At 29.3% G+C, this 14,864-nt stretch overlaps 1 protein-coding gene across 4 annotated transcripts; it reads left to right on the top strand.

The window, feature by feature from the left end:
* Positions 1 to 4,172: 4,172 nt before the first annotated feature.
* On the top strand, positions 4,173 to 14,519 carry LOC107416504 (MLO-like protein 3). Of its 4 annotated transcripts, none has more exons than XM_048468996.2 (16): positions 4,174 to 4,835; positions 5,034 to 5,239; positions 5,347 to 5,404; positions 5,572 to 5,858; positions 5,945 to 6,061; positions 8,759 to 8,819; positions 9,999 to 10,087; positions 10,200 to 10,274; positions 11,788 to 11,876; positions 12,047 to 12,096; positions 12,227 to 12,267; positions 12,394 to 12,567; positions 12,676 to 12,711; positions 12,847 to 12,914; positions 13,640 to 13,700; positions 13,930 to 14,519. In XM_048468996.2, exons 2-16 carry the CDS (start codon positions 5,108 to 5,110, stop codon positions 14,293 to 14,295), a joined length of 1,704 nt encoding a protein of 567 aa, XP_048324953.1. In that variant the 5' UTR covers positions 4,174 to 4,835; positions 5,034 to 5,107; the 3' UTR covers positions 14,296 to 14,519. The 4 variants fall into 4 exon arrangements, with proteins under 4 accessions (XP_060668295.1, XP_048324953.1, XP_048324952.1 ...); XM_048468995.2 differs by having other exon boundaries at positions 4,939 to 5,239; XM_060812311.1 differs by having other exon boundaries at positions 4,174 to 5,239.
* The last annotated feature ends 345 nt before the right edge of the window (positions 14,520 to 14,864 follow it).

Below are 14,864 nucleotides of genomic sequence, written 5' to 3'. Positions count from 1 at the left end.
TGAAAATGATAAAATTGAAAACTTAAATGATTTAATTGATAATAGGTTCATTCCTTCTAATATTCGTTGTCCAGGAATTTGGGATAATTTTGATATATAATCTAAAAATTTGGTAGTGGTAAATGGTCCTATAAAAGATATTTCATTGGAAAAGGGTCGTAAAGATAAATTTTCTAGATAAATACTGATTATACGAGTTTAATTAATGATTTTGCTTCTAGAAATGCAAGAAAAATTATTTTTACAAGATTTGTTGCATTTCAAGGTGTAACACGGTATTACGTAACGTATTTGCTGTTTTTTTTTTTTTTTTTTTTTTTTTTTTTTGGGTTAAAGGTCTATTCTTATGGAATTACTAAAAGATGTTAGTAGATTGGCTTGGATGGGAATTTTAGTAGTGCTTTCAAGCATAAATTAAGTGCTCTAATTATAGTTTTTTTTTTTTCTTTCATGGTATATAAAAAGAAATTGAAATGCTATTTTTGTTATGTAATAGTTTTATAATCAATGATTATTATAATATTTTTATTATTATTTGTTATATATTTGTGTTTTTAGATATATGAAAGAAGCTTTTATATATATAAATAGGTAAAAAATGGGATATTTTCTTGAATTTTGTATAGGGCATTTTAAATTTTAGGATCGGCCTTAAATGCTAACTCTATCTTTATTAATATTTATTTTCACATAGATATGATTCAAATCTACAAAAGCATTTCTGTTAAACTTTTAAAAATAAAGAATATCTTTTTAATTATAATAAAAAGTATAACTTTTATATACGTAATTAAATTAAAATAATATAATATTGAAATAGAAAGTTGATTTTCTACATTTAAAGAGCTAAAAATTAATATTTTATATTAAAAAGTTATTTGAAGTCTTTTATAAAATAATGGATTTTTAAAATAAAAAGTATGAAATAATTAAAAAATTATAATTAGGAAATGCTTTAAATAATATTCATATTGTAGATGTGAAATCTAAAGTTTGTTAAAAGAGACATAATTAGGAAAGCCTTCGCCTCTTTGTTATATAAACTATTCTCTATTAATCGGGTGTTTAGGTAATGGTAAAGTTAGTGACCTAGAAAAGTAAAATTTTCTCATGTTTGGATAATTTTTAAGAGAATGAATTTGTGGGTCTCAGTGCAAAATAAATCTCGTAATGTGGGAAACTAATAGGGAAATTAGATTCTACAAATGGGGTGTTTGGTAAAAGGGAAAGTATTCAAGGAAACTGATTCTTGGAAATTAGTTTTTTGGGATTCAGTTTCCTGAATATAAATTTTTTTGAAATTTTTTTTATAGTGTTTGGTTAATTATAGAGGAAAATAGACTTACAAGTAATAAAATAAATTTATACATTAAAATTAAAGGATAAAATTGTATTTAAAAAAATACGTAATATCAGTTTCTCAAGAAATTTTAGAATGACACATCTTTAGTAGGATCTACTTTCTCTGTTAGTTTTCCACATTACGAGATTTATTTTTCACTGAGGTTCACAAATTCATTTTCTTAAAAATTACCCAAACAAGAGAAAATTTCACTTTCCTACAGAATTTTAAATTCCCACTAACTTTACCACTACCCAAACACCACATAAAGAGATGTTATTTTAAAATTTTCTGAGAAACTGATATTACGTATTTTTTTAAATATAATTTTATTTTTTAATTTTAATGTATAAATTTATTTAATTACTTGTAAGTTTTATTTTTCTCTATAATTAACCAAATATTATAAAAAAAAATCTCAAAAAAACTCATTATCAAGACATTGAATCTCAACAAACTAATTCTCAAAAATCAGTTTTCTTTAATATTTTTCTTTTTACCAAACATCCCAAGGAAAAAGAAAATTGATAATTTAAACAAATACCAAAGCGTAAAATGCTTGAACACGTGTAAGAAACTAAAAGGTACCCGGAAGAAGAGTTTTAAAAAAATATAAATATAATGATAATGCAACTATAAAAAAAAAAAAAAAATTCCAATCTTCAACAAGATATTGACAGAACAAAAAGAAAAAATTTCAATAAGATATTTTTAGACAGTAACAAATAAATAAAATCTTCATATATAAAAACTGAGCGGAGACTACTTATTTTTTGTTTTTTTTTTTTTTTTGTTTTTTTTTTTTTAACATTTCTAGACCACCGACAGGAGACTTCATCGCTGTGTTAATTTATTTATTTTTATATGTCACGGGCATATAATCTTTTGTAGAATGTTCAGCCTTCCTTTTCTCGGGCTTGAACTTCCAAGTCACGGAGCATAGAGAATGCAACTGGTAAAAAGATGTGGACTGTTTTTAAGTTAGCTCAGATGGTTCATTGACAATTTCACTCACGGTGGGCCAACCCCCATTCCACCTAACGAAACCCATCGGAAGAAAGGGGATAAAAAGTTGCAATCCGTTGATTGTGGGACTTTCAACTTTCATACTTTTGCAATTTAAGTTTTTAAATTTTAACTCCATAATTTAAATTCGTATTTTTCAATTCATTAGAATTTAGACCATTTTAATTTTTGAAATTTAATAGTTGCGTTTGCTAATAGATATTAAATTATATCAAATTTTAAATTAAAAAATATTAAATTATATTAAATTTTAAATTATATTTTTAATATTTTTTAATTTAAAATTTATGAAGATTAATACCAATAAAATGATTTATACCAATTTTTTATTGAAAAAATAAAGAATATGAAAATGTAAAATCTTATAAATAAATTTTATATTTTACATGTATTTTTAGATATTAAAATGTAAAATTTTATGAATAAATTTAATATTTTACATTTTAATACTTTTTAATTAATTGGTACAATTTAATGCTAATCACCTAGGATAATGGTTATGCGCTATAGTTAAATGTTAAATAAGATTCAATTGTAATAAATTAAAAAAAAAATTAAAAATTTAGATTGCTGAGTTAAAAAATTTAAAGCATTGATAGAAAAACTCTATGCATTAAAACTATCAAAGTTCAATTACGAAGTTGCAATTTGCAACTTTTGCTTTCTAGATACGTTTGTTTTAGAGACACGCGATCTGACCTTAGTGACCCAATCCAAATGGTAGCCCCACGAAACGTGTGGAATAATTTGGGATAGATTTCATCATAATTCAATCTAGATATGTATATAATAGTTGAGTAATTCAACCTTGGATGGCTAAGATATGCATCAAATATGAATAGTTATAAATTAAGCTGATTGTCTCGTCCCCAGAAAGCTACTCAGAGAACTAGTTTTTTTTTTCATTTTTTTCCCCTCTTTTTTTTATTTTTTATTTTTATTTTTTATTTTTTTTTTCTCCCGTGTGTGTGTGTGTGTTCTTTCTGCAATTAGACAAGTCCTTTCGCTAGGACAAAAAAATCTGACTGCTTGCTCAATTTGGAGCATACAGCAATGTTTTCTCTGTTATGTATATTAAACAGATATCCCATTTGATGATCAAAACAATTATACAAATTTCTAAAATAGCTTTTTCTGTTTTCGTATCTATATATATATATATATGTTAAAGTTAGAAGCTATATGGTCAGTCGATTCGTAAATGGGAATGAGGCTATGCTCCTATTAACTTGGAAATGGAAGACTACCTTCAACAAAGAACGGAGAGTTGAAATTTGGATCCCTTTCCTCTCTGTTCCTAATCAAAGCTTAGGAGTCCCTATAATTTCGCATGCATGACTAGTATCAAATATAAAATATAGTACAGATCAATTATCTGAAAGATCGTTTTCAAAAGAAAAAAAAGGCAAAAAACTGAACGAACATTGCCTATGGCGGGAACAAGAAGCTTAATGATAAGCCTGCAAGTGAGATTGATCTGGTAGCTGATGGGTTTGAGATTTTTTTGAAAACTGGTGGTTGGACATTTATGTCATGGGACTTGTATAGGTGGAGTAAATCCGCCTGATTAACGTCATCCAATGGCAAACCCAAGTAGACGATTCCAACCACGCATAATTGAAAGACTGTCACAAATCGCTTCCAAGTCGTAATCTTACATTAAATAATTATTTTGTAAAGTCTACATGAATTTACTTAATTTTTTATTTTTTTTTATTATTATTTTTTTTTTCAACTTGGGCATTGATTATAAATTGTTCCTTTTAGGCTGCACCTGAAAAAAAAAAAAATTGCGATGACCTGAAAAGAACTTATTCTGAGTGTATGCCAGTCTTTTATCTTACAACTGTGGTTGCATACATATATATATATATATATATGTATGTATACATATGAAATACCATTTCCAGCGTGAGGACAATATTTTCATGGTGGAGTCTCTATTGATAATTCAGAATTAGATTGACACTTTGGTCCGTTGAGATCCCATGTAATTTATCTTATGAAGAAAGGCAAAGAAGTGTAACATCCAAAATTCAAGTTTTTGGATCTTTTACTTATTCCTATGGCTCATAGAGATGACTAGCAACCTCCAATTGCAATGCTCAACATGGGACCTGTTTGGATTCTCTGTCTTAACCACCACCTGCTTACCTCTTGTTGCCCTCCAATTTACGAGTCTAACCATATTTTCCACGGGTCCAATCCAAACTCACTAGTAATTCTCAAATAAAAATAAAATGAAACCTGTAAATTTCCGCCCTTGTACACAAAAAACTTTTAGACCGGAGAAGATTCAGATCCTCTGTTCCGTCCTTATTTGAGGGATGTAAAAGAGGACAAAAAATGAAACAAGAGATATGATTCGTTGAGGGAACATAAATGACTCACCGCTACGGTCAACTAAGCCAATTGTGCAACACAAAGGCAAAAGTTTCAAAGCAAAAACCTGGTCCTACCAAACCATGTAAGTACCGCGACCCTGCTTTTATTTATGGTTGGCTACGTTTTGAACCATATAAAGAATTTAATATACCGTGTCAAATTAACTACATGGGGTTTCCGGATAGGACCTCCACCAGAAAATTTGCATGGACTATATCTATCCGTGTCCAAAGTCTTAGCTGCACTGAAATTTTGAATATTTCTTCTCTGGTCCTGGTAGTACAAGTATATATCGTGCATTCTTTTCGCCTCATTTAGTATTGTTGGGTCCCTTCAAGAGAAGATAAACCAAACATGGCCGGAGGATCATCAGGAGGACAATCTCTTTCTCTGCAATACACACCCACATGGGCTCTGGCAACAGTTTGCTTTGTTTTCATTTCCTTCTCAATTTTCGTGGAGCACTTGATCCATCTACTTTCTAACGTAAGAAAATTAAACCAAAACAGCAAATATATATATATATCAGAGCAGATGGGCGATGCTCGACATTTATGGGATTTTAATTCGACACCTTTTGGTGTTTGGTGCAGTGGCTCAAGAGACACAGGAAGGCTGCTTTATTTGAAGCCGTAGAAAAGCTCAAATCAGGTAGGTTTCGGCCATTTTTTTTTTTCTAATTCTCCTGACGAATCCATATGGATGTTAATCATTTCAATAAATAATAATGGCTATAATATGTTTCTCCTAATCTTAACTACCTTTTTTTTTTTTTTTTCTTTTTTTTTGTTTGGGGGGGTGCTGGGTGTTGACTGCAGTGCTTATGCTCTTAGGGTTCATGTCTCTGATACTGGCCGTAACTCAAAGACCAATCTCCAGGATTTGCATACCCACCAAAGTTGGGCAAACCATGCTACCATGCCGGAAAAGTTCATCGACTAAAACTACGAAAGCACTTGGTTTAATTTCGCGGCCGTGGACCAGTAGTGCTGCCGCGGCTCAGAATTCGTTATCCATGAAAGATGTGTTTGAGGACTTTTATTTGGGATCAGAAAGAAGATTGGCAGAATCTAGTTCAAGTACTTCTGATTACTGTGAATCCCAGGTATTTATTATATGCATTGAAGTCCTTGAATTGGTTAGTTTTTTTGGCCCTTTTCTCTAAGTTAAGCCATATTGACCAAATGGCAGGGAAAGACTTCGTTTATGTCACAAGATGGAATAAATCAGCTCAACAACTTCATCTTTGTGCTAGCAATTATGCAAATTGTCTACAGTGTCCTCACCATGGCTTTAGGAAGGGCCAAGGTATGCATATTTCACCTAAACCTATTTACCATCCAGGTCTCTTTTTGCAACATCCTTTTAAAGTACGGCTGTTTGATCATTATCTAGCTTACCATTTTCAAACCATGCAAGTATAGTTTCTTTGTATTGAAAATGGCATATATGTAATTCTTCCCCTGATAAAAGTAAAAGGTGTTGAGGAAGCACATAAAACAACCTCCCTACCGATGAATTCCTTGCCCAGTTGACTCCTAGAGTATTAAGGGCAACCGATATCTCCTGTTCTGGATTTTACGAAAAAAAATACACTTTTCTCCTTTTCTCAATTGTTTAATTAGACTAGAAAATTTCACTATATTTAATAACAAATGTAGATTGCTGTCTATATTATATAAAATTTAATATTATCTAAATTTAGATAGTATAAATATATAGTTAATTTTAAAATTATTTTCTAATAATAATATGTATCAGGTTATTTATGATTACTATTTAATTAAATATATTTTATTAATTTTTTTTAAATAACTTTTTAAGAAAAATTTAATTATTTAAAAATAATTACTTTAAAAGAAATTTAACAATCTAGCAGATGATGGTTACCTTGACAGTCAAGTATTTTCTTTTACCATGTGTTTAGACATTAGAATTTTTTTTTTTTTTTTTTTTTTTGAACTACTCTCAAACTTTCTAATATAGTAGAAAAAATAATAATAGACAAAATTATTGAAGATGCTTTTAGATGACTTTGATCTTAATCAAAAATTTGCTGTGAACTTTATTTATTTATTTATTGTTTTTTTCTTTTCTATTTTGACAAACATGAACTTTACTATCTTGGAAATTAAATGAAGCGCTTAATTATATATGTATATGAATAACAAGTAGAACTGCGGGTCCATCCGAGCGAAAAAAATTAAATGATTAAAAAATATGTAGTATAGTAAGATCCCATCTTATGCCAAATCAAATTAGTGGCATGGGCTATAGTTAATGGATATAGATTATCTCTTCACCTGCGTTTTAATAATTCAAAGTGTATATACAAATAGCATTACAGTCTTCTCAGGTACATTTATTAGTTACTAATTTATATTTAGAAGTTTTTAAACCAAAATTAGAGATAAAAGATTGAATATTTAGCATTAGCTAATATTTAGTTTTTGAAAAGATCTAATTTTGATACTTGAGCATATTAGCTAATATGTAGTAGATTTAAACATGGAACAAATGGCATTCCCTCATTACAAGGATCTGTCCATCAGAATTGCATTTTATATATTATATCAAAAACTCCTCTCAAGTGGACATATTGTTGTTGTTAATAAATGTCCAATTCATAGGATCTATACAGTCAACTTGCATACAAATTGTTGACTGAAAAAGAAACAAAAATCCATACAAGTTAAAATTGAACTATTTGAACAAGAGTATTGTACAAGTGTTTTGGTAAGGTGTAACTTTTAGTAAGATGTAACTTAATTAGAAGTGTAATTTAGGGTGTATTTAGTAGTGCTTCAATTCATTATAGCATAAAATAGCACGTTGGAATCACACTCCCCGCCCTTTTAAATTAAACAATTATTGGAATGCACTCACTGTAATACTTCTGATATCACTTTTCAAATAGAGCACGAAGGTGTTTGGTTAAAAATCATAAAAAAAATACTTTTGAAAGTCAAATAGAAAATTTTTTAAGCGTTAATGATTTAATTAAAACATGAAACACTTTGGTCTTGGAGAATAAGCACATAAAAATACTTCTTCTTTTTTTTCAATTCAAAAAGTACTATTTTATTTTTTGCCAAACATACTGTCAAATGCTTATTTGGTCAAGTAAATGTTTTTAGCTCTAAAAAAATTTAAAGCCAAAAAAAAAAAAAAAAAAAAAAAGAAAGAGGGGGGGGGGGGGGGGGGGGGGGGTGGGGAACCACTAGTAAATATGCACTTTTGTTAAAATGAGATGGTATCAATAAACAAGAGCTTATACACACAAAAAAAAATAATAAAATAAAATAAAATCAGAACCCGAATGCATTGTTAATAAAAAAAATATATAAATTTTTAATACTAAATCAGTGATATAACTTTTGGATATATTTCCACATCTCTATAAAGTTTATATTAATTACAATTTAATATTTTAAATTTTGAAAAGGAAATATTATATTTAGATCTTCTAAAATTTGCATTAATTACAACTTAATTTGTTATATTTTGAAAATTACAACTAGCATTCATAAGGGAATGTAGATAATACTAGTTCAAAAAGGTGTAAATGAAATAATATGAGGGAAAAATGATAACTTTTTTGAAATCTAAGATACAGTTGATGATATTTTTGAAACTAAATTATATTTAAATTAAATTTCAAACCAGATTGATAAAACTAGATGACATATTCCAAATAAGTGGTTAATCCAAATTGCTTAGGAAGATCCAGATTTTGATTCAGGGAAGTGATGGTTGATAGAGAGAGGGGCCAAGCCAGGATCATGAAATGAAAAAAAAGAGATGATATTATTAGGAGCATGCAAATGAAGTAATAGTTTATAATAGTAACATATTGATTTTTTGAAACATAAGAAAAAGTTAATGATATTTTTTAAACTAAAATAACAAAATTATATTTAAGTCAACCTTGAGGGATATAGTTGAAATCAACCCAATAACTTTTTATTTGTCATTAATGTTGATGTATATTTTGTATTTATATAGATGAGACGTTGGAAATCTTGGGAGATGGAAACTCAAACGGTGGAATACCAAGTGGCTAATGGTAAGAACTATTAATATTATTTGATATACATAATAAAATCAATTCTTCACAGTTTTGGAATCAATAATAATTTAATATGATATTAAAATTTAAAAAAATATATTAAAATAATTTAATATATATTGCAAATTCATTTTCTGACAAAAATTTTAAAATCAATGATAATTTAACATATAAACCCATACAGTGTTTAACTTTGTCTCTACTTCCTCATCATGTGTCAATTCCCTGTTATCGGTTTTAAGAAGCTCAAAAATATAAAACTTTCTGTATGATTGTCGGCAGTTCTAGAAGTCAAATTACAACATAACTAATTAATTTTGCACGTAAACATGACTTTCAGTTCATCACTCCGCTTTTTATTTATTCATTTATTTTGAAAGATTGATTTTATGTAATTGAGTGGCAAAATTTGACTCTGATTTTTTATTTTTATGCATCTTTTATCGTTTTATATGGTGTCAATTTTCTTAAAGAGTTTTTTCATAGTCATATGGACGGCATTTAATAGTAAATTTATAAGAATATAAAAAACAAAACACCAACAGGGGGAAATTAAACAAAGCTAATTATAAAGGGTCATTATTCTTTGGTATGCATATAACTACAAGAAAATTTATAAAATTATTAACTTGTATCAATTTCCCGGTTCAAAATCAATTTATGATGGTATAAATAAGGAACATGATAAGACAATAAAAGTAATCATAAGTAGATGTCATTTGATAACAAGTTGATTTTTTATTTTCTGTTTTCCTATTTAATTTTGTGTAAGTTGGTTACTAATCTTTTAATATAAGTATATGTCATAAAAAACCAAAACAAAAAAACAACTTTACATTTAAAATTGGTACAGATTATCAAGGAAAATACAACATATAAAATAAATAATTAACCAAATTTGCCTGCTAAGAAAAAACAATACCAACAAAAATGCATAACACATATGTACACATGATATATATACATATATATATATTAATCTTGTCACAACAAAAAATAATTGTTTCAAGTCTTTATTTTATTGATGAAGAAGGTTAGCTTCTTATACAGAAAATTTTGGATAGTTTATAATTAAATAATTTGTTTTAAAAAAAATTATTGTTTTGTTTGTAATAAATATATAAGATCTAAGCACTCTTTTTTTTTTTTCTTTTTTCATCATAACGCTTCGATTAGATCCTAATCGATTCAGATTTACAAGACAAACTACATTTGGTCGCCGACACATGAATTCTTGCGCCAAAACATCTATTCTTCTGTGGATTGTGAGTCCATTCGATGATCTCATTCTTTGTTGAGCATTATTTTGTTATTTCTAAAGAAAAGGGAAAGAATTTATGTTGCTTTTAATATACAAATTTCTCTTGTGTCATACAGAAATGCTTCTTCCGGCAATTTTTCCATTCAGTGGCAAAAGTTGATTACCTCACTTTACGCCATGGTTTCATATCGGTTAGTATTTATTCACTATTTTTTAAATTTTCATATCAATGAGTATGATAATCATTCTTCATCTTACGAGTTTCTCATTTTATGAAATTCATTTTTAGAAAATACAGATTTCATTGACTAAATAAATGAATACACTGATTTCTTAATATTAATTGGCTAAAATATATTCTAATTTATAGTTTTATTATGACAGTTTCTAATACCGGCTTCATTAATTAAAAAAGATGAACGAATAGTCAAAATGAACGATAACCACTATCCCTTACATTTTCGTTGGAGTTGGATGATGGTTAAGTTCGGTTAGTTTTTAGCCCATTTTTTACTAATTAAACCGTACCAACCATCATTTATTTGGTGAACAAATCTCTGGTAGTCCCAAACTATCAAAACATATATGAAATGTTGCACCGTCTCTTTTTCCAAAGGAATTTGATCCAATACCCCTATTTTAAACGGTATCATAAAAATTACCCACTCCATTTACATATTTTTTGTTTTACCCATTTATTTTTTTAAATTCCTAAATTATCCTTTTTTAAAAATAAAATCAAGAAAGAGAAAAACCAAGAGCAAAAACTATTCTTCTCACCATTTTTCCTGGTCGGCGAGCAAGTCTAAAACAAACTCCTTGCTCCTTCCTCTTCTTCTTCTCACCACACTTCCCATTCCCCTACTTCTCACTATCTCTCTTCACATTCTCAGCTATGCCTCCCCATTTCTTCAGGCAGTTGTTTTGAAGACCTCTGGCACATGAGAATGAGAGATGCCATGCGTCGGGAGCTTGATTCATTGCGTTCAAGTTTATTGTAGCCTTCACTTCGGATTGCCGACCAGACAGAGAAACTGCTCAAACCAAAATATATTTAGAAAAATCCAAAGTCATTCTTTTCAGTCCTTTTTTAAGCTCTCCAATCTTTGCTTTTGTTTTTTGTTTTAAAAATTATTTGGAAAGCAATTTATAATTCTTGTTTTCATTTTGCTTCCTCTTCCCTCCTCTGCCCTCACTATTTTCGGTAACTTCCTCGAGCTCATGGACTCCTCCTTATCCCCTCTTTCTCCTCCTTATCCCCTCTTTCTCCTCCTCCCCATTCCTCCTCCGACATCCCCTTCCCCCTCTCCGCCGCCGCCGACGACAATTCCCCCCTGGACAGCCCCTATCTCCACCGACTCGTCCAGTAGCAGCCGCAAGCTCTGCATACTCAAAGTTCCTCCATGAAGGCTTTGTCATAGGAAAACCTTCAACACTAATTTTTTCATCGGTTCCACCAGTCCAAGCCAATTTCCTCCTCGGATGAAGATAGGAAAGGAAAACCCTTGCGGGCCTTTTTCAATGGGATTGTGAGCCGTCTCGGAAGAAGGGGGAAAAAAAAAACAAAGTAATTTTATGTTTTTATTGAGGATAAAATTGAAATTAAAGGGTAAATTTAAAAAATCTAATCAGAGAAAGGTAAACATCCTTATCCACCGATATTGGAGGGTATTGGGCTCAATTCCCCTTTTCCAAACTCTGCAGGCCCATATGTCAACAAGCAAATCTTTCAATTTCCAAAAGTACATACAACGATCCTTGGAGGATGATTTCAAAGTTGTAGTTGGCATCAGGTTTGTAAATACATACAAAAATTCCTATTTCAATATCTTTTTTTTTTTTTTTTTTTTCCGGCATCTATATCTAATTTGTTCTCGTCCTATTTTTCTCCCTTTAGTATATAGCAATTTAATTATTTACTTGTCGATCTATTTATATGTTTTGGTGCTTGTGTTTTCTCTAGCCCTTTCATGTGGTTTATAGTCGTCATCTTCATGCTTGTGGACGTGCATGGTTAGTGAAAATTTCTCATATATTATTTTTTCTGATTTCCCCTTAAATATTAATTCCCAATAACAAAACAATTAATCAATTAATTACTAACTAATTGTAACTAATTGTATTTGATTATCAACTGAAACAGGGTGGCATGTGTATTTCTGGGTTTCATTCATCCCCCTATTAGTATGTGCTCAGATTTAACCATTCTTGCTGGTTACTACTTATTGATCGCTTAATTAATAATTAAGTGCTTAAACATTAATTTTTTTGCTTGGTTATAATATTAATGCCAATTGTGCTGCTTCATAGATGGTGCTCGTTCTTGGAACCAAACTTGAAGTAATCGTGGCAAAAATGGCTCTTAAACTCCAGAACCAGCACAGCGTGGTTGCAGGAACCCCTTTGGTTGAACCAAATGATGACCTTTTCTGGTTCGGCCACCCAAAATTCGTTTTGACTCTTTTGCATTTCACCTTGTTTATGGTAATCCTTTCTCACTAATCAAAATAGACATAATTGATCTTACTGATCATTATTAGTACCACTATGATCCATCTTATTAATGGTTTCCTTAATTTAATTTCTTGCCAGAATGCTTTTGAGCTTGCTTTCTTTGTTTGGGTCACGGTATGTCTTTATTTGTCTTTCTGCATCTAATTTTGGGAAACATTTTCGGTTAGCTTTATAATCATTTTAATCATATAGAAAAGGAAATATTTTCTCATTAATTTATTACTTCTTCTGTTTGCAAATCATATTTAGGTACAATATGGGATAAGATCTTGCTACCATGAACATAAAGGGATTATCATTATAAGGGTGGTGTTAGCGTAAGTTTTCAATCCTATCTCTTTCTTAAGTACCTCCTACATGTCATTCGTAAATTAAGAATTTACCACAAGTTGTTTTTAAAAGATTTAAATATCAAAAAAGAATTTTCGCTATTTTTTTTTTTTTTTTTACCACTAATAACCATTAGCAGTAGGATTCTCTACTAATGTACCATATTATATTTATTTGCTGCATTTTTTATTTTTTATTTTTTGCTTTTTTAATATGAAAAATCTAATATGGTGAGAAATAATGTTTTTCATGGAAAAAAAAAAAAACTAAAGTTCATTATACAAGATAAGTTGCTTGCACTCTATCAACGTATATATATATTTTTTTAATGTAATCATCAAAGTATATTAAAAGAAGACAAAATTTAAAGTAATAAAAAAATTAAATTAAATTGACATCTTCATTGGTAAAACAGCTATAATATTCTCTCAAGTATGTATTAATTTCACACTTACAATGAAATGGATCCCCTGTTTAAGAATATGGAGTATATAGTTTCCAGAGTACTAGAAATTTACTCATTAGTTAGGTACTGATTACTGCAGCTATGATGAAGTCCAGCTACTTTATAAAATGTGTTTCCAGCACAAAATAATAATAATAATAATAATCAAATAAAAATACTTTATAAAATGTGGATGCATACACACAACACCCTATGTCTAACAGGTCTGCTGATAACTTAACATCTTGTGTTGGTTAATTTTATCAGGGTGACAGTTCAAATAATGTGCAGTTACATTACTCTTCCCCTGTATGCTCTTGTGACCCAGGTAAATATTATCTTACATTATTTATGTATCATAACAGATAATGTTACTTATTATCATAACTCAGTAATAATAAAATACCAGTGAAATGTTTAATTTATATCATGCTTATTATACATATATATAATAATAACATATAATTTTTCAATTTTCAATTTAGTATCACATATTTACATTATTGGGTATTTTACAATTGCCATTAATTGTTTATTACGCACACAAAAATGTATAGATGGGATCAAATTTCAAGCGTGCAGTGTTAGAAGGGGAAACCATGAACATAATAAGACAATGGCATTCAGAAGTGAAAGAGAAAAGGAAAAGACAAGACTTTTCTCAATATTCCTATGCTCACGACCCTTCCTCTACTACTGTAGACAGCAGTGTCACGTCCTCGAGTTCTCCTGATATATCCTCTCATCGCCGACCGCGGCCGCAAACTTTTGGGGAAATCACTAGTTTTTCCAGTGAAACAGAGATTGATCATCAAAAACATCAAGAAATTAGCCAAAATGAATTCCAACAAGTTGTAGTTTCATCTTCCCCTGTAGACATTGAAATGGCCGCAGAGGTGGGACAGCACCAAAACTTGAACTAAAACATTTTTTAATAATTATAATTAGATTTAGAATGATATAGTAGAGAGTTTTTGACCAATAAGAAATGGGATTTATAGGCATTCAATGTATATCATCTTTTTTCTGTCAAGTTATAATGTTTATTGTTTTGTAAATTTGTGTAAAAGCAGAAGGTTCCGGCCAGCAAAACAATTATACTTCCCGTTCTCTTTCTCTTTATGGTAAATATTTATTTACTTATTTATTTCTTGTAGCAAACTTGGATATGCTTTTATTTATTAAAAAAATATTATGTTAGCTTGGAAGACATGTTGTAAATAATAATTGATGGTTTTTCAGACATAAATAATATTTAAAGACATATGTCACATAAATTTAGGATCAATTTGGAAGTGATTCTAGACGGTTTAATATTAACTCTTCCATAATTTTAAGAGAATTTAGCGTTTAATAAAACTAATTCGAATCAAGTAGAGGGCTGTTTTTGAAATTATAGATAAAAAAAAAATTAAATTCTTAAAACATCATTACTTATCATCAAAATTAGGCTCAAATTAAAACTTCCGTATCTTGTCCAAAATATAAAACT

This window comes from Ziziphus jujuba, chromosome 10, assembly GCF_031755915.1.
Source record: "Ziziphus jujuba cultivar Dongzao chromosome 10, ASM3175591v1".
Classification (NCBI taxonomy): Eukaryota; Viridiplantae; Streptophyta; class Magnoliopsida; order Rosales; family Rhamnaceae; genus Ziziphus; species Ziziphus jujuba.
The sequence above is the reverse complement of the archived record's forward strand: the minus strand, read 5'-3'. Positions and strand labels throughout refer to the sequence as shown.